The sequence below is a fragment of the Coccidioides immitis genome, assembly GCF_000149335.2.
Source record: "Coccidioides immitis RS genomic scaffold supercont3.1, whole genome shotgun sequence".
Classification (NCBI taxonomy): Eukaryota; Fungi; Ascomycota; class Eurotiomycetes; order Onygenales; family Onygenaceae; genus Coccidioides; species Coccidioides immitis.
This window is the reverse complement of record NW_004504310.1, coordinates 3,615,346-3,633,591: the sequence shown is the minus strand read 5'-3', so window position 1 is coordinate 3,633,591 and position 18,246 is coordinate 3,615,346. Positions and strand designations below refer to the sequence as shown.

Genomic DNA, 18,246 nt, shown 5'->3' with positions numbered 1-18,246 from the left:
GAGGAGAAAGGCGAGGCGACATCACCAATTTGGAAATCGCCCCAAAAAGGCTCAAGATGGCAGGAAGGGGTTCGACATGCATCTTCCCGCTGTGGAAATTGCCAGTTACAGTGCCAGTGGGAGAAGGAGCCACACTTGCACCTAGAAGGCATGCCAGCAAAGGCAAGAATAACTAACAATCACAGTAAACAACAACCATTCATCCCATTTGGAACTTCTCAGCCTCAACCGCAGACAGCGTCGAAGCATACTCCGAGTGCAGGTTCCAATGCTGCCAGCCACGGCCAGGATAAGTAAGCTGTATACGGAACCGCTGAGAAAAAGAAACCACAGAGGCGTCAGTGTCTCTGTCTATCAATGTCGAAGACGTTGACACTGGTATATATATATATGTGTGTGTGTGTTTTTTTTTTTTTTGTGGGGGGGGTGGACGTGCGTAGCATGTATGCACCAAAGAGGTACGTACACACATAATGAGCCGGTTCTGTCGTAGCCCGCCCAGCCCAGTGACCTCCAGATGACCGTTGGTGGCGCCAGCCTGCATCTGGGATGGTCGAGAGAGGGGCCAAAATAACTAATCCGAAAGCTAACTAACAACCCAAGTGCGTAGTCGGTTAGCTAACAGATTCTCCTGGAGTTGCCCGGGCGGCAATCCGCTCGTAGCTTGTCGAGAGACGAGCGACTCAAGCCAGTTTTAATCAGCTGCGTAAGTTAATTGATCAGTTTCAGGGGAGCCGAGGCCCGAAAAGAAAGAGCGGAGAAAAAAAAGAGAAAAAGACACAGAACGAGAGTGGAGAAAGGAGAAGGTCCATAAATAAAAATTCTCTATCAACTACATGGGATATCCATGGAAAAAACAATATATACGGGAGTACTTCAACACCATACAGTGTGAAAGAGCCTTATTTGATCCTGGCTAGGGATATGTTCCATCATGCGGAAATGCGCCCACTCCGAAACTAAGATCCAAAACGAGACGCCTCCCGATGCATTTTAACAAGGGCAGAAAGCAAACAAAGGAAAAAATGTCGAAAAGAAAAAGAGAAAGAAAACATTTAAGGAAAGACTGAAAAAGGGGTGTTGCTGTTTATGACCACGCATCGATCTCCTTCCAGTGCTTAGGTGGTGGAATCTCCACAGAATGGGCGTCAAATACCCAGGCGCCCACTCTGGCTCTCTTTCTTCGTCTGAGGTGCCACGGCGTCAGCCATTCCTCTAGCCTACTTGCCCACTTGCCATGATCTCTATTGTTTGCCCACCCGGCAACAGAATCCTTGTAGGCGTCGTTGATAGGCTTCCTGCGGATGTTATCGTAGGTTTGGAACGCATCGTGGAGAGGCTGACCGTAATAGACAGCGAGCACACGAGCGAACAGGATAGCATCATCAAGAGCATATGCGGCCGATTCATCACGAGGTGGCATCTACACACTGACTGTCAGCGATACAGTGTTTGCAAGCCAGGCACTTTGAAGATTACATACCGCGTGCGCCGCATCGCCTAATAATATTATCCGCTCTGTCGACCATTTGCCTCCAGGAGCAAGCTGATATACCGGATATATCGACCACCCTTCAGCCTTTTCGACTATTTCGCGAATACACGGTATTACGGACTCCCCGAATCGCCCACGGATATCATCGCGAAGGGCTCTCAAAGGGGTCCACCTTGGCCTGAAGCTACCCGTTCCTTCTTGCCTCCAGGCATCAGTTGACAGAAGGGAAGGGTCTATCTGTACCAACCCAGCGACAAAAATCTCGGTCTTCTGCAAATCACAGAACGTAGTCAATAGCGCACCTCGCCTCGATCGGTTCATCGCAGTGGCCTTGAAGTGGATGGGCGATTCTATTTTGTCTGTCTGTATCGTGGTTTGTATAAAGGATATACCGGTATACTCGGAAGGCCTTTCGGGGTCGACGATCTTTGTGCGAGTGTTGGAGTGAACTCCGTCGCATCCAACCGCCAAATCACCTGTTGCACTCCCACCGTCCGCAAAGAATATAGTGACGCTTTTCTCTGATTCTACTCCTCCAATCACTTTCTTGCCAAATTCGACCGAGACGTTACCGACCCTCTCCACAGCAGCTAACATGGCGAGATGGAGACAGATTCGCATCACTCTTCTACCCTTGTACCCACCGTAGCCCCGACCATTCTTACCGGCAAAATCGACGTTTCCCATCTTCCGGCCGCTGTGGATGGAGTAGTACTCTATCCCGTCTACGTCAACGCCTGCATCGGGGCCCATTCTATCGAGTTCCTCGATGACACCAAGCTGGGCAAGGTGCCTTTGGGCGACGGGAGTGAGATTGATAGCTCCGCCGGAGGTAGAGGGTACATCGCGGAGCTCGTAGATGGTGATTTTGACATCGGGATTAAGCGGAGTGAGCTGTTTGGATAGGGCAAGGGCGGCGGCAATGCCCGCAATGCCGCCACCAAGAACAAGGATATTAGAAGGAGGAAGCATAGTGGTTATAGGAGAAATAATTATGACGAATGGATTGGGTATCCTTTACGGTATCCAAGCAAGAAACTAAACAACAAGAAAACGAGAGTGTCCGATGGGAATCAGCCCATATCCTAAAGCACTGCAGAGTTTGGTATGAGGATATGGCAAGGGAAGCAGGGAAAAGAAATTATTGCAAAAGTGACAGTAACAGGAATACCCAATGAGCCCGGGAGAAGGGAGTTGAGGAACTCAAATACTAATCAAACGACAAACCGGAGAGGAAGTGAGGCGAAAATGGAAATTTTTTTTCTTTTTCTTTTTCTTTTTTTTTTTTACTCCCCGATGACCAAAATTCTTCGAAGCTTCGACCGAAACTTTGCTTCCCACCAGGAAGGTTTACCTGGAGCGAATCACAAGTCCGGCTTGTGGATCGCCCTGTTCCAGCTCCTTGAAAGGATGAGAGAAACGGCCAACGCGCGGGAGGTTTGAGTTTTCACCGACGGATTCTGGAACGTGCGCAATTCGTAGGATAGATACCCTGGTGTCCTGTGACATGCCTGGGCATGTAACTAGGTACCATACATCATGCTCGTCCGTGCAGATAGGGCGTTGGTACGACGACTTTCATGACTCCGTATTCGCAGCTGATACGACTCCGAGCGCTTGTCCGTTCGCTGGCACCCCGGTTGCTCCGGCTCAGTCGATCCGAACTGCTTGGCGCAGCGAGTTCTGAAGAAATCCGCAGACTAGCACGTGGTGAACGCTGCGCTATCAAACCTTAATCCGACCTCAACAGCGTTTCAAGAGACCCGTCGCAGCGCTAGCTAACGCATGTCGTACTTTTTATTGAGACTGAAGACCCTTTTTTGTGTTTACCCGGGTTAACCTCTCCCAATTATTGGTAGCAATCGCAACCTTCGCTTAAAGTTTTTCATTTAGATTCGAGGTCCTCCCTACTCCGTACGTGCACAGAACATAACGAGTAGGCCGTGCGTGCGTTGCCAGCTTGGGTAGCTAGCGAGAAGAACAGCCAGTCGTTGGTCGCCGACTTTAGAGAAGTTAATGAGAATAGCTCGTTTGTTGGGCCCGGCAATTTGCGCTTGTCCTCGTACTTCTCACCTTGAATATATCCTTGAAGCTAGAGTTTCACTTTCTACTTGCCTGTGAAATGACGTATGTGTATCTCGCCGGGTGGGATCAAACTTGGCTCCTGCAAGTGATGAGGAGATCATCGGGGGAGATGCTCCGTCCCTTAGTAAAGACTTGTCAATCAAACGCATGCTCCTCATATCTCGGGCTCGAGGAGGGTTGATCCGGGCGCTGGAAGTCGGCAGAGTGGACTGATGGATGCCGAGCTTCATGGAGATCACAGCAGATCACTTGACCTGCTCCCCGAAGCGGACTGCGGCTAGTCCCAGCTTGGCCTAGTCTATTCCCCCCATGCAAGGGGCGAACGGCACTAGAACTCCAACGCCAAACACCTGCGAACTAACAGCGAAAAGAGGTCCCGTCGTGATGTCACGAAGCGAGGACCCTCTGGCTCGGGTGGGCCCATCCCCGTGCCGATACTCCTCTCTCGAAACTCACGAGCAAACACCCAAATTCAATGATAGTTTTTTAGAGAAAATCTCCCGCTGAACTCCCTCTCCCCCCACCCCTCACCCTCGAGGACCGCCGGCATCGAACATGGATCTTTTCCGCCGACCAGGGGAGCCCAGCTTATCGCAGGCCCAGGTTGTTAATATTATTACGCCAAAGGAATACAGAGTCTCTCCACAGTTCTGATCACCCTGATCAAGAAAAGGAAAAGAAAGGAAGAAAGAAAGGTATCTCCCCTGCTCGATTCTGCAGAAAAGGACACCTTTATGATACATCCCCGCGGGATGAAGCACGTTTTAAGTGCTCCTCTCCTCCTTTGCGCGTTTTTCTCTCATCGGATCTTAAAGAACGGAAATTGCCGGTTTGAGATTTGTCTGGTCGGCCCTTTAATCTCTGCCCGAAAACTCGTCGGTTTGGATGGACAGACGGACGCTTTCCCATATGAGATTAATATTACTCGACCTTCCACTTCGTATCTGCTCTTCGTTGCCTATCTTCCTGACAAATAATAATATCTTATCGTCGTTATTATCACATATACTTCATACCCAGTACTCCGTACTCCGCACTGACATTATTATCCAGGTTTGATATGAGGTCTCTGGTACTATCCGTGGGGAAAGATCTCCGCATTGGCCTATGTCCCCGCTGTCGTCGCTCTTCGCGCAGTCCCAAATTTTCCCCCGCGGTGACCTTGGATCCTGCTCAAGCCAGTGCCACATACAGGAAAACATACAAAGTATCATTGCCACGGCAGCAGATAGTGAGGACCCGCCCCCGGTATTGGTTCGGCTCGGAAATATTCTCCTCTGCTATAACAAGGCACAGTGGATTCACTGCTCTTTTCTCTACCAAACTCGAGCAGAGTCAGTTATATCCTACACTGGCCATGTCCCGCATTGCTTCTGTCGTAGCAACACATTCGGGTAATAGCGCCATAATAGTGTGCGCAGAGCAACTCAACTCCACACCTTTCAATCCGGTTTTGCGCTGAAATCATAGTAGAACTAGCGTATAGCCAGGGTATTGGTGTACTACGGAAAGAAGGCGCTTTACCCAAATCTTTCGCTGGCAACTAACTGAGTTAATCACCTCCCTAAAGGTTATCTCGAATACATAATTCTAAACCGGTCTCGGCCCCGAATTTCATTGCCTTTCCACCTCCGATATTGCTCGTTGCCATTTACCGTCCAAACAGTGCTTTATGGCTAGATGCTTGCCTCCCTCAATTCCATACATTGCTGGCATGCAAGACGGGGAGTGAATATCCCATGGCTACAGAAGCATGACAAAATGAGTTCAATGCCTGACACGCTGTGAAGACTCCTTTATTTAAGAAGGCTAGCATGACCTGTATGAATATCGATAGGCAACTCTCCTTCAGCCAGGCATATGTTCCTGGCTAGCACCGGAGTTTCTTATTCAACAACTCAGGGCAATAGAGGAAATTGCACGAATACGTATTTATGAGTAGGCTGTTGGGCATAGCTAATACACTGAATATCATTCAGAGCGTTGAAGGTAAGTTGATTTCCGGAAACCGAGGAAATAGAGGATAGCTGACCCATGACTTATATAGCTATACGGAGGCCTTATGTCAAATTTCAATGTCCTCAAAACGCATTGCAACCTATCCAAGCATGTACGATACTTCCAATAGTACTCAATGATGCTACGGGAAAACCAGGAGTTTTTCGAGATAGGTCGCTGCCCTTCTCATTCATCTCAGGAGTGGTTGTGCCTCGGAATTTTGTACCAACGGCCCCAAGCAAAGGTTTCGCGGACTATCAAGGATGCTCCACGGCTTTCACGGGTCCCCGGGGGTCAATGCCCCTGGCCGAATGAGATGTCGATGGGGGCACAAAGATGTTGAAGGGGGGGAGGAAAAAAAGGAAAAAGGAAAACTACCGTTTGAGGTCTTGGAAGTTTGAACGTGAATGTGGAAGATACTAGTAGAGATGAATAGTGAAGCTGACAGAGCTCTAGGCGCGCAAAGCCATGATTAATTCTGCCTTTAGCAACAATTGTTTGTCCATTTCACCCCGGAGAAGGTCAACACACCCTTATCACTCTAGTCCGCACCCATACTCGCATATTTCTGTCGAAGAGGCAGGCATGTTCACCCAAGATCAGGAATTGACTGGATCGGCAATATCATTTCCGGGCAAAAATCAACCCTTCGGAGTAGAGAACATCAACGAGCACTAATCAATCTCTCATGCAGATGGTACCTATAGTAGGGCAGCAAGATCTAAACCTCGTTGTCCAGCTATTCAAGGATGGAATGAGACCAATGAGCTCATATTTAATGCTAGCTCCAGAGTTACGGATGAATTGAGCAGTTTTTGAGAGGTATGCAGTTTACTCCGGCACTACATCATTTGAGTGACTGACCACTACAACCTCAACAATAGTATTCCGACAAAAGAAACATCAAATTGGAACCCTCACTTCGGCCCCCTGCCTATCCACCCAACAGTTTTGCTGGCCGGTTTAGCGGTTTTCACGACCCGGACACCGCCCCTCCAACCAACAATACCGCTAATCTGAATATCTCGAGACCAAAATCATCCTATTCTTGCTGAAGAGACACCCTGTGCTGTCAGCGTGGAATGTTTGGATGTTCTTCATATACCTACAAAGGAAAAACGCCACTGCTGCGTAGGTTTGACAGGGATGAAAAAAAGATGGTGAGGGGTCAGGACTTGTCACCAACAGCACCGGCAGTCAATCATGTTTCATCCAGGAAGATATCCATTCATCATCCTCACGTTGATGCAGTCTGCCCCTCATCCTGTGGCTGGCTGTGTCTGATGCATATTCTACCCAAGCCGTTACAAAATGGCAACTCATTGGCAGAGAGGACACTATCCAACCCCCAGGACAAGTCGTCTCATCACACCCCATCTGTCCTTCAAATTGAACTTGTCTTCCCCACAGGTTCACCATAAGTTCGATCTAGAGCACGCTTTGGCTCAAGTTTGGCACACCGAACATGGGATCCCTGTGCGCAATGAAATTTTTACGGGAATTCATTGGGAGTGGGCTCTCGAGAACGCGGCCTACATTTTAGTTCAGGCTTGATTGTCTGAACACAGCTTCTGCATTCCTGCCTAAGCCCGCCAGTTCTTCGAGATTCAGACGGGGCCGTTTTGTGATGGCCGAATCCGCCCACGCCCACAGCTAATGAAGAGCCAGACCACTATAAAAGCAAATACCTAAACCCTCATGCTCCTTTAGCCTTTCTATTGCGCTTCGATGTAGACTCAAATTCAATCAACTCTCTAGTGTTTGTGTTATCCAAAACCACATCATGTTTTTAGATATTAACTCAGAAGTCTCCATTAGAGACCAGTGGGCTAACAAACATGCCATCCGGGGTGTCTTCGACGAGCTTGATAAGCATAGCCTAGACACTGATATTCCAAGGAGCCCTGGACTCCAAACCCCCCAACCATTGCCAGAAGAGCCGAATAAACAGTCGGAGCTTAAGGTTGGAATCATCGGCGCTGGAGCCGCTGGTCTATTTACCGGCATGATATTTGATTATCTTAACGACAATGTTTTCAGCAAGCACAAATCCCACATTCATTATGATGTTCTCGAAGCTTCTACAAGGGACAGAGTCGGTGGCAGGCTCTACACTCACCATTTCAGCAAGGAGCCCCACGACTATTACGATGTTGGAGCAATGAGATTCCCCGATAATCCGGTTATGCGAAGGTAGGTAGTCCGCATTCTAAGGTTATCTTGTCGCACGCGACTAACTTTTGACCAGGGTATTCGCTCTCTTCAAAAACCTTGGTATGGAGAAAAGGGATCTAGAGGAATCTACTCCGCTAGGATCTCTAATCCCTTACTACATGAAAAGCGACAGCCCCTCCGGTGAACCGTGGCATTATAATGATATCACAATGTGGGGTAATTACAACGCCATCCAGGCACAGGCAAAGGGAGGAGATCCATTCCAAATCAATAGTACAGGGACAATTCCTGCAAAGTATGTTTCTCACAGAGCAAATTCCTCGTTAATTCCGGAAACTGAAAGGTTCTCCATCTAGCATTTTTCAGAATTCTCCTGACAGTGTCATGATGAGCACCATTGAACCCTTGAGAGAGATGTTGAGGAAGGATGCAAAATCTGACCCTCCCGGTCACCAAGGATGGGATCTCTTGATGACATATGATACCTACAGCACCCGCCAGTTTCTAGGCGTGTAAGCACTTCCCTCCGCCAGATGTTAAGATCACAACTAAAATCCCGAACGTAGGAAGGCGTCCAACGCCTCCACGTCTTCCACGTCTTCCCGTGGCATTCCACAACCACCCTATAACTACGACACCATTGAGTGGATGGAGACGTTTAATGGGTACGTATTTTGACCATCTTATACAGGGTTAGACTAATAGTCTTTCAGGGGTACCAATTGGTACGATCAAGCTCACAGCGAAACCGTTCTAGAGTCATTGGATTTTGAGTTTGATGACGAGACAAAGTGGTATTGCGTCCTTGGAGGTGCTCAGGAGATAGCTAAAAGAATGGAAGCCAAGCTTCATTATAAACCCGCTTACGAATCCACCGTAACTGCAATCAGAAAGAAGGACGCGAATACTATGGAGATTGATGTCAGGGCTAAAAACGGCTCGGCGGCGTCATTGACATACTCTGGAGTCTTTAGCTCCGTGCCTCTCGGCTGTTTGAGGCGAATAGACACCTCCAAGGCGGCTCTCAACTACGCCACCAAGCAAGCAGCTCGCTCCCTTTCATATGGAGCAGCTTGCAAGGTTGGGATCAAGTTTAGCCGTCCATGGTGGATTCATGACTTAGGAAATCATACTGTCAAAGGTGGTCTCGGCCATTCAGATCTAACCATCCGCACCTGCGTTTATCCATCATACAATATTAACGACCCTGCCGACAAGCCTGCAGTCCTACTCTGCTCTTATACGTGGCAACAAGACGCAGAACGCATCGCCTCTCTATTCTCCTCCAATCCTAACCACTCACAGAAAACCCAAGAGGAATTAGTGCTCAAGGAAGTCCTCCTCCGTGATCTCGCTCGCCTTCACAAAACCGAGCAAAAGAGTGAGGAAGACATTTACCAGCTCATTAGCCGTCTATATCTGGACCACCACTCCTTCGATTGGTACAAGGAACCAAATGCCACCGGTTCTTTTGGCTTCTTCCGTCCCCAACAGTTCAGCAGCATGTGGAACAAATTGATCCAACCTTCCGGTGACTTCGTGATCATTGGCGAAGCAGCCAGTCCCCATCACGCGTGGGTCGTTGGCGCGCTTGAAAGCGCCGTCCATGGGGTGCACGCCTGGCTGGGACAACACACAGGTTTGCCAGGATACAAGGAGGCTTTGGAGTGTCTAGAGAAATATGATCCAGCTATTCCATTCACTGGCTTGCCGCCATACATGGATGAGAATACTTCAAAGTGGCATTCGATTCTTGGTGTGATTCAGAGATACGATGGCGATGACTATGTCAATGAGGTTATGGAATTACTTTCCAAATTTGACTTCAGCGCGGCCTCGAGTGGTTAAAAGGTATGTAATGCCTTTTTTTCTGGATGAACATCGCGCGTGAGAAATGCTGGAGATATGTTAGCTAGGTATGCATGTAAATACCTATCGGTAGTCAGCTCGTTCTCTTTTTCCATTTCATTGCACAATTCTTTGGCAATTTGTTAGGAAGTTGAGTATTTGATGGCCTCTCAGTGTTTCCCTTATTTTCGATAACTGTTCTGCTACCACGTAATAAATGAGCATGTACTCCGTAAAAGCGTCTACTATCCTGAATTCTTGTCTAGAAACATGTCACTAAAACTTAGGGAACGCCCTCCAAAATATGGATAAAAATACTCGAAAAGAAGATCAAGGTGAAAAGCTCTGACGAGCTTCAGAAGCGTCCGGAGCAAGGACATGGACACCAGGACTCTGGCCCACCCCTTCATATCAGGTTCTCATGCATAACTATTGTAGTTAATGTTCGACGAATTCACATATTCTCTCGAGCCTCTCAGATTGTAGGTATCAAGAAGGTCATTGGTGTTTATCACAGATAATCCAAGAAAACTCTATTCAGTACTAATCAAGATTGGATGGTAGCATCACAGGGAAAATCCCGGAGAATGCGTGCCCTCCAATTACCAGTTTATTAAGCAGTCAAGTTCTTCTTAATCTTCACGACATCATCGTCAGAAAACCCCAACACGCTCTTAACATATCCCTCCGCACCGTCCTGGTAGTTTTTCTCCAGATCTTCAAGGAACCGAATCATGGTTTCATAATTGGCGCTGCACAGTCCGGCAGCACCCTTCTGCATGGCCGGGTCAGACGTGAACATGCCCGAAAGGAGATCTTTCAAGATGATGTCGCGAGCGGGCTCGACTCCAATACGAGTGAGCGTATAGTCTCGCGCGATAATATCAGGAGCACAACCCGCAAGGCGCAAGATCAGCGCCGTGAGCACTCCAGTACGGTCCTTCCCAGCTACACCACGTTAGCAAAAAGCTACATTGAAACATGCAAAAACCAGAAGGTTTTTTGAGGGGAAGAAGGAAACAGAAAAGGAAAAGAGACTGTGACACTACCCACCTGCACAATGAAATAAAACAGGCTTGTCCGCCTCATCCTTGATATGTCCAAACACCTCCTTAAACACAGGTACATGGGTGATCAATATATCTTTATACATATCCAACATGGCGTTCAACCCACCATCCTCTGCACCAAACTCGCTGAACACAACCGGCCGCGGGTCTTGCGCCGGCGGCAACCACCAGATATCCACCCCTTCAATCTGCGGAACACCCAATTTCTCCCGCTCGCCCGCGGACCGCAGATCGAATACCTTTTTAACACCGAGTTCGGAAGCGAGCTTGATCTTGCCGGCGTCGTTGATGGAGGAGATCAGGCCGGACCGGAAGAGGAAGTTGGTGCGAACTGGGGGAGTGCCGGTGGGCTGGCCGATATCACGGACGTTGAAGACGCCGGGGATAGTGAGGAAGGGAGGCCTGGAGATGATTTGGCTGGTGATTTCAGCAGCTATCACGGTGGCAACGTCAGTTTTGACGAGGGTCTCAATGTCTTGGAGGGCAGCAGTGTCTTGGGCGACTGAGGCCATGATTGGGGATGGAGAGTGGGTCTATGAAAGATATCGACGATTTCTCGGCTGCGAGACACTTTGAGCGCTGTGAATAGGCAGTTATCCTCCGGGATATATCAAGCAGACAAGGCGAATTCAAAGAGTAGAGCGAAGTAAGGTTGCAGTTTCTCAAGACACAGTCAAGGTGGACCGGCACAATTGGATATCAAGAAGGATTTCCAAAGCAATAGAAGAGGAGCAAATTTATACTTCCTTCTCTCATTCTTCTCAAATCAGCCCAACTAAAATTCCTTCAACAAGAGAGAAGCAGAGAATGCCTTTTCAATTCACGCACCCCGCTCCCCTCACACAGCGTCCGGGGTGCGAGTGCGCCCTGCCATCCAGCCAGCAAATCACCAGCTCCAGAACCATCGCAAGCACCAAACCTCTAAGACAAAGACCAGGTCTTTTAGGTGGGGAAACCAAAGCCGCTACGCAATCCCTCGTATTAAGAGGAAACGCCAGAAAGCAGACACCCGTCACGCCGCAACGCATGAACGGCTTAAACGCTCGTGCAACATCTCAGTCTGATGGACGCATGATTCAACTCCACAGGCAGACCTTTTTCGACGGCTCTTGTGATGGGACCCATGATCCAAGCCACAGGGGGTTACCCTCATGGTGGTAAGGGGTACGTGCGGCGCATCTTCGCGACGCAGGATTGGTTGAAGTGTGCTCCCCGACTGCGACGGTGTTGGTCATAGCGCATGAGCGCGCTTAAGCAAATGGGGCATTTGATAGGGTGAAAGATGATTGCGGCGCCAAACATGATTGGAACTCCGCAAGACAGCCATTCGGGATGGTGCGAACCAAATCCAGGAGAAAAAAGTCTGATACTAATTTACATTTCCTACCACATCGCCTCCGATATACATAGCATGCTCGTATGTACCAGGTAGAAATCGAGTTATCAAAGCTTGGACACTAGCAAATCAATATTCCCATGTGTAGTCCCGGTATAATAAGGTGCTGTATAAGTGGTAAAAGGAAATTCATTCGTCTCTCGATCAGAAAAATTTTTCAAATACCAATCATTATGAAACAGCAATGAAGGGACTGGAGGAAGAAATAGGTATTGTATTCATGGCAACAAAATATGAAAGGGGAAGAATGTATACGGAAGACAGAGAGACAAATATCTTGAAGCTGAAGAATGGGCCATAATAAGAAGAGTATAATAGACGTTGAAACTGGAATCAAGGCAAAAAGAGGAGGAAAGGAAAAAGAAGAGAAGAGCAAAGAGACGAATTGCAAGCTTAAGATGGGACGAATTTGAGACCACTGATCATTATGATCTTCTGCTGTTCCAGGAGACGTCACTAGATGCAGCATGAAAATCACTCGAAAGAAAATTAAACGGAAAAAAGCGAATAGAGAAAACAGCGGGATCGATCGAACGATACAAACCAGTAGACAGAAGTATTATAGAATCCTGATATCGCTTATTCCAAATGACCACCCAAGCCCGCTTGTAAAAGGCCAAAAAAAGCAAAGGAGAAAGGTGAGCCGAGAAAAAGGGGAAAAACAAAAAAGGATACCATAGAAAGAAACATAGGAAAGGACACTATGTTCAAGGAGCGAAGATGTGGGATAAGACTCCATAATTCAATCATATCATCCTCATTTCAAAATGCACGCAACCATTCCTTGTCTCATGTGGACCGAAAAGGTATGCAATAATGATATTCTTTACCAAGAGGACAAACTTAATATTATCTGTCCCCCCTTTGCCATCCATTGAGATACGCCATTATCCCAACTCCAAGTAACACAACGCCGATCATCGAAGCATAAGGAGCTGTCTGCTCAAACATACTTGGCTTCTGCCGCTGCTTTGCGAACGCGGTGGCTGCTCGTTCGAGCTCCTGTATGCGTGTGGCTGCTATAGGCCGACATCGCATTTCTAGCGCCTCGATTGCGCTTGTATCAAGCGATTCGCTCTCTTTTCTAAATACTGGCTCGCAGGGAGCATTGGAAGACGTGCCTTCTGGCTCGGTTTGCTTCTTTGCAACCTCATCAGCACGCTCGCGTCGAACCTGCTCAACCATCTCTGCAAGGGTCTTTCGGCTCCTCGCAGCCTCGACTTCGGCCTGTTCCGCTGAACGCTTATATTTGTCAACTTCCTTGCGCATTTCATCCATTTCGGAGATTAATGTATCAAGCCGCAACTGTAGCTCTTTTGCAGCCGAATCAGAAGCCGGCAGTTCGATAGACGATTCCGACACCTCTGATGCTTTCACCTGTTTCTCATCCAGAGGCTCAACAACAGTGGTCACAGACATATCGTCATCATCTTCGACGATCTGGGCCACTGACAGTGGTTCAACTGGTACAGAACGCTCGTTTTCAAGCTTTCGAGCACGCTCTTCCGCCGTCTCGCGAGCAATTCTCTCGTGGCGCAGCAGCTCTTCCAACTCTTTAACGCGAGTGCCTTGTAAATCTAGCTCCTTCTTTGCAGATGCAAGAGCTTCTATCAGCGACAATATCTGACTCGACTCGCGAACAGAGTTTGCAGGAGACCTCGCTTTCTCAGTGTCGCTACGTCTTATTGGCGATATAGCTTGGGAATGATTGGAACGCGCGGCCACATCGGGCTTCTCTGGTAAAGGTTGTTGCGGAGGAGGGGCAGGAGGGTCGGAAAATCGGGAGAATGAGTCGTTTCTATGCACCTTTGGCCGGCCATTAACTTGGCGTCCGGCTGGGGGAGCATCGATGGGTGAGAGTTTAGTACGATCCTTCTCTAAGCCGTCACGTGCAACAAGGTGCGTTATGAAATCATTTGTTTTGCCTAGGTCTTGTGTATGATACTTCGCTTGCTTCACTTCCGTCTACAGGAACGTCAGCTGAGCTTAACAGGTGAACTGAAGTAAGGGTATCGTTACCGTAAGTTTTTTTACTACTTGCTCAATGGATATCGGCGATAACCAGTAATTTATCTGCCTTTGCTGGTTCAATGCATTCAAGTGATTTCCATTAACTCCCTGGGAACTCCGAGAGCTTGCCGCCGATGATGTACTTCCTTGGCGGCCTCGCATATGGGTCAATGGCTGAGTAAGATGGTGAGGAAGTAGGCCACCTCCGGAGGTTGGGTCAATGTCGCCAAAATTCAAGTCCAAAACATTTATATTGGGTCCATACACCCCAGCGTGTTCAACTTTTGCAGAAACCTTGTGGTGGACAATAGATTTCTGATCTTCGCTCACAATGTCAATACCCAACTCGAGTGTATCGTGCTCCCGCAGCTCATGGGGTACCGAGTCTGTGTTTTCAGGCGATAAACGTTGGCCATTGACAAAGGTGCCATTCGACGACTTAACGTCACGAATCCAGATCTTCCCTTGTCTATCGGCCCAAATTTCAGCGTGTTGTCTCGATAATACTTTTGAATCAAAATATCCATTTACAGGAGACGGAACGGTTTTCGCATTGGTTTGGCGCCCTATGCGCAACAGCTCTGGGAAATAAGGAACTGTAATCTGCTTTCTTTCAAAAGTGCCATTCAAAGGGATCAAGCTCAGAATCGCTGTCGGTTCGTTAGGGCTCGGTCGAGTTGCACCACGGATACCATTTTGCTGCGCAGAGGGGAGGCCATGTTGGGATGGTACAACAGGGGAAGGTTGATGTAAGGCTGACATTGCTGATGATGCTGCAGATCCGGTGGGTGGTGCAGACACAGGCTGGGTACGAGCATTCGTCACTCCAGAAACAGGTTCCGCCTTCGAACCGGACCAAACGTATCTGGATGGCTTTTTCCCTGGAGGTGCACTGTTCGATTCTGAGGTGGAATTTTGGCCACCATTACTGAGTTGCGAGCGCACGGTGGCGGTAGATGAAGAGGAAGTGGAAGATGAAATAGAGGAGGAAGAGCTTGTTCGCTGGATACCTCTCCGAGGCATGAACATCCGTGAAACCTCGTCTGCACTGGCAGAGGAAAAACCACCTTGTCCACTGTTACCAGCAGAATACCATCCTAAGCGCGGGCCGGATTGGACACTAGGAGGAGAAGCCACAGCAGTCATGGGTAAGGTGAGAAAACGCTGGGGGATGCGATCAACGCGGAGGTGACGGTTGCCGAGTCGAGTAGCGCTTGCCAGACTATGCTCCTGCCAGAGTTAATTGCCTGGAGGATTGGCAAAACGATCCGAGCAATCAAGCAGCATATGTAAGTGAGGCAGAGGAACGTCAGAGAAGGAGGGCTTGCGGGTCTAGTTATGGTCAATGAGATTCTTGTTGTCAGTGACTTTGTTACCCCGTGAGAGCCAAGCTACTTCACCAATATTCACAAGTGCAGAGGAAAGCAGGTCTCAGGATGGTATTGGGCACTAACATTACTGTAATCTACCAGAACTAAATGTCATCGAGAATAGGAGGCAATGGCCGTCTCATCAGCGAGATGAGTCGTGTGCCGTTTAGAAGATGGAGGGGGTGGGCAAAAGGCCAGCAAACAGCCACAAGAAGGTCGTAGAAAGATGAGTCAGAGAAAAAGCGAGGGCTATCAATAAACAAGACAACGAGGAATAATAGCAACCTGGAAAACCACCCGTCGAGACTGTCCTTTGGCTATACCAGACAGAAGCGCTGGCTCGGGGCGAAGCGAGACAGAGTGAGAGAATTGCCAAAAACAGCCAAGAAAGGAATAGGGTCAACTGGCTCGTTCTTGGCGTCACGTGGTAGCTTTGGACCACTCAGGTCTCACATAGCCACACCCACCACCACGCACTCACCACTAGCACCAAAGGCGGTAAAGCGCCGGCCGGGTTGCTGAGTCAGCTGCTCACCTGTTGCGGCTTGCTTCAAAGCTGTGATGAGAATGCGAGCGAGAGAGCAAGCAGCAGACGGTGCCGTTCAGCTTTGTCCAGCAATCCCAAATTCTGCGCTCTTGTGTGACAACAGGCTCCATTGTCCCGAAATTCAAAATGCCTGCTGTAGCAGCTCCAACTGGAGGTGGAGGGATGCGTGGCCCGTCAACATTCGACAAGCGTCTGTGATCCCTTCCCGAAACCTACCTAGAGCTGGACTGACAATGCTTTATCAGTAAAAATGGGTGCCATGATGGGTGGCTGTACGTTTCTTTGAACCCCTTTCATAGCATTTCCTATGGCCTTTTCGTGATATTAATCCGTTTCCCTTTCCAGCCGTCGGTCTCATCATGGGCTTCATCATCGGTTAGTCGACCCTTCGATCTCTGCGCAGGCCGAGATTTTGCAGCTCACACTCAGCCAGGAACCGTCTCGATATTCCAGTATGGTGCCGGACCAAATGGTATAATGCGGACTCTGGGCAAATATATGGCTGGTTCAGCCGCCACCTTTGGGTATGTATGGCAAATCCCGCGATGTACTCCCGGTCAATGCTGACCACGGTCTCTTTCCAACCAGGTTCTTCATGTCTATTGGAAGCGTGATCAGAACAGAAGGACCCCACGGTTCGTACCATGCCTGGGCAAGGGCTCACCGGCGGCCCATCATGCTCTCCACGGCCCAGAGTGCCTTCCGGACCCAGCGCGATTAAGTCGAAATCCCGGTGATGTACCATAAACAAGCAACCAGACAAAAGAGGCACAGGGGAACTTTCCTTTGTGCCGTGTTATACCATGATTTAATGATGCTGAAAGAATTTCTGTATTTTCTTTATGTCAAACCCAAACCCCAGCTGTAAATAAATTTTTGCCTTTCACCTCCCATTTGTTTTCAATATCTTGAGGATGCAAGAGCACTGGAGCCTAGGCCAATCTCCATTAATCGGCGTTGATAGGGTTCCTTTTCTCCCCTTCTTAGCTTTTACCCAAATTTTGAAGGTCACATATATATCAGGGTTTCATCTGTTACATCTACTTTTGGCCCTACATCAATGAAAAGGCCAAGAAAATCAAAATCTATCTTTGCTGGAGTCATGAGATTGTGCATGGTACCGGTGGACAGGATCATCCAGATTCATCCTCTGGCACTAAGATAAAGGACAGCAGCTCAACTGCATATGTAGCTTAGCCCTAGTTGAAGGCAGTATTATGGGCAAACATGGATGGACGGATAGCAAAGTAATTGAATTGTGCTTGACTTGGGCCTGTCTGTCCTTGTTAAAAATGGGATTTTGATCGACAACCTGCTTGTGACAGATGATGAGCCTATGCCCGGATCAAGAGTAGTACATGTTTTCGGTCCAAGTGTACGGAGTACTAACCACTGGTTTGCAGCACTGCATATTATTAATCCATAGAAGCCTTAGTTAACTAGTTAGTTAGAGAGTCTAGTATTTTTCTCAGTAGAGTCAGATTTGCTGTGTATCAACACGAGAAAGCACCTGTAGACCGCCAGTTCGGAAAGGGGTATCCTCTAGTGGCTAGAGGGTTCGTAACTGCTGCTAGTCCCTCAATTTTGAGGCACACGCACATTTGACCAACTTGATGTTGAGGTTGCTCACATCGATAACTGGGTTATTTTGGGTGTGTGGTCCTTATAACATTTGTACTCCGTAACAAACCCCTTGATTACTAGATCCCCACAACCACTGGTTTCCCAAGACTCCATTGTATGTATGCACATTTGCTTCACAATAAAGCACACCTTCAGCATTTATTATTCTGCCAGTTGGGAGTTGCTTAATTTTATGAGAAGTGTATAAGACTAAATGTACCAGCTTCAACCTTCCGTTTCCCAAGAAATAGAAAGTCACGAGATCTTATATCACTCCTTCGAAAAGCATGAAGTTTCCTCGTAATAGTAGAATTCGGTCTCGTCGCCCCAATTTTCAATTCGTACACAAAATCATGGCGTATGGTGTACGGAGTAGACTGACTCTTCTTCCGTTGGACTAAGAACGCAAAAAGAGAGGATTTCCACTCAAAAAAAAAAAAAAAAAAAAAAAAAAAAAAAGGCGATGAGTGTGCACCACTCTAGTTGACAGCTTCTTCAAAATATCTGCCTTCTAAGAAACGCAAAACAAGAGAGCAGATTCCACTCCAGGATTCAGTCCCGGTTGGATAGAGGCCAGGTGCCCTTCTGGCTGCAAGGCTGATACTGGAAGACGATGCCATATCCCGTAG

The 18,246-nt window shown here is 48.2% G+C and overlaps 7 protein-coding genes across 7 annotated transcripts; 3 read left to right on the top strand and 4 right to left on the bottom strand.

Annotated features, from left to right (window-relative positions):
- Positions 1 to 930: 930 nt before the first annotated feature.
- On the bottom strand, positions 931 to 2,635 carry CIMG_01830 (salicylate hydroxylase). The gene is made up of 2 exons (XM_001248058.2): positions 1,484 to 2,635; positions 931 to 1,423 (listed from the first exon to the last, which is right to left on the bottom strand). Exons 1-2 carry the CDS (start codon positions 2,465 to 2,467, stop codon positions 1,088 to 1,090), a joined length of 1,320 nt encoding a protein of 439 aa, XP_001248059.1. The 5' UTR covers positions 2,468 to 2,635; the 3' UTR covers positions 931 to 1,087.
- A 1,677-nt stretch (positions 2,636 to 4,312) lies between these two features.
- Positions 4,313 to 5,231, bottom strand: CIMG_10824 (uncharacterized protein; the record flags this gene model as incomplete). Its single annotated transcript, XM_012358913.1, has 5 exons — positions 4,313 to 4,422; positions 4,597 to 4,685; positions 4,785 to 4,860; positions 4,931 to 5,038; positions 5,177 to 5,231. 5 exons carry the CDS (start codon positions 5,229 to 5,231, stop codon positions 4,313 to 4,315), a joined length of 438 nt encoding a protein of 145 aa, XP_012214336.1.
- A 2,130-nt stretch (positions 5,232 to 7,361) lies between these two features.
- Positions 7,362 to 9,601, top strand: CIMG_01832 (L-amino acid oxidase; the record flags this gene model as incomplete). The annotated part of the gene is made up of 5 exons (XM_001248060.1): positions 7,362 to 7,771; positions 7,827 to 8,048; positions 8,110 to 8,265; positions 8,320 to 8,418; positions 8,467 to 9,601. The coding sequence occupies 5 exons, from the start codon at positions 7,362 to 7,364 to the stop codon at positions 9,599 to 9,601; spliced, it is 2,022 nt and encodes a 673-aa protein (XP_001248061.1).
- Positions 9,602 to 10,157: 556 nt separating this feature from the next.
- On the bottom strand, positions 10,158 to 11,533 carry CIMG_01833 (uncharacterized protein). The gene is made up of 2 exons (XM_001248061.2): positions 10,655 to 11,533; positions 10,158 to 10,549 (listed from the first exon to the last, which is right to left on the bottom strand). The coding sequence occupies exons 1-2, from the start codon at positions 11,181 to 11,183 to the stop codon at positions 10,215 to 10,217; spliced, it is 864 nt and encodes a 287-aa protein (XP_001248062.1). The 5' UTR covers positions 11,184 to 11,533; the 3' UTR covers positions 10,158 to 10,214.
- On the top strand, positions 11,479 to 11,832 carry CIMG_01834 (uncharacterized protein; the record flags this gene model as incomplete). Its single annotated transcript, XM_001248062.1, has 1 exon — positions 11,479 to 11,832. One exon carries the CDS (start codon positions 11,479 to 11,481, stop codon positions 11,830 to 11,832), a length of 354 nt encoding a protein of 117 aa, XP_001248063.1.
- Positions 11,833 to 12,177: 345 nt separating this feature from the next.
- Positions 12,178 to 15,782, bottom strand: CIMG_01836 (cytoplasm to vacuole targeting Vps64). Its single transcript, XM_001248064.2, has 3 exons — positions 15,532 to 15,782; positions 14,087 to 15,409; positions 12,178 to 14,032 (listed from the first exon to the last, which is right to left on the bottom strand). Exons 2-3 carry the CDS (start codon positions 15,221 to 15,223, stop codon positions 12,917 to 12,919), a joined length of 2,253 nt encoding a protein of 750 aa, XP_001248065.1. The 5' UTR covers positions 15,224 to 15,409; positions 15,532 to 15,782; the 3' UTR covers positions 12,178 to 12,916.
- A 219-nt stretch (positions 15,783 to 16,001) lies between these two features.
- On the top strand, positions 16,002 to 17,096 carry CIMG_01837 (mitochondrial genome maintenance protein Mgr2). Its single transcript, XM_001248065.2, has 5 exons — positions 16,002 to 16,184; positions 16,240 to 16,266; positions 16,340 to 16,369; positions 16,428 to 16,518; positions 16,583 to 17,096. Exons 1-5 carry the CDS (start codon positions 16,121 to 16,123, stop codon positions 16,713 to 16,715), a joined length of 345 nt encoding a protein of 114 aa, XP_001248066.1. The 5' UTR covers positions 16,002 to 16,120; the 3' UTR covers positions 16,716 to 17,096.
- Positions 17,097 to 18,246: the final 1,150 nt, after the last annotated feature.

Bases quoted from the DNA above. Each gene is read 5' to 3' on its own strand.
- CIMG_01830 (XM_001248058.2), bottom strand. From the start codon at position 2,467: ATGCTTCCTCCTTCTAATATCCTTGTTCTTGGTGGCGGCATTGCGGGC. The intron at 1,424-1,483 runs GTATGTAATCTT...GTCAGTGTGTAG, and splicing joins TAGGCGATGCGGCGCACGCG to ATGCCACCTCGTGATGAATC.
- CIMG_01833 (XM_001248061.2), bottom strand. From the start codon at position 11,183: ATGGCCTCAGTCGCCCAAGACACTGCTGCCCTCCAAGACATTGAGACC. The intron at 10,550-10,654 runs GTGGGTAGTGTC...AACGTGGTGTAG, and splicing joins TGTTTTATTTCATTGTGCAG to CTGGGAAGGACCGTACTGGA.
- CIMG_01836 (XM_001248064.2), bottom strand. From the start codon at position 15,223: ATGACTGCTGTGGCTTCTCCTCCTAGTGTCCAATCCGGCCCGCGCTTA. The intron at 14,033-14,086 runs GTAACGATACCC...ACGTTCCTGTAG, and splicing joins AAGTAGTAAAAAAACTTACG to ACGGAAGTGAAGCAAGCGAA.
- CIMG_01837 (XM_001248065.2), top strand. From the start codon at position 16,121: ATGCCTGCTGTAGCAGCTCCAACTGGAGGTGGAGGGATGCGTGGCCCG. The intron at 16,185-16,239 runs GTCTGTGATCCC...ATGCTTTATCAG, and splicing joins CCCGTCAACATTCGACAAGC to TAAAAATGGGTGCCATGATG. The intron at 16,519-16,582 runs GTATGTATGGCA...CTTTCCAACCAG, and splicing joins GGTTCAGCCGCCACCTTTGG to GTTCTTCATGTCTATTGGAA.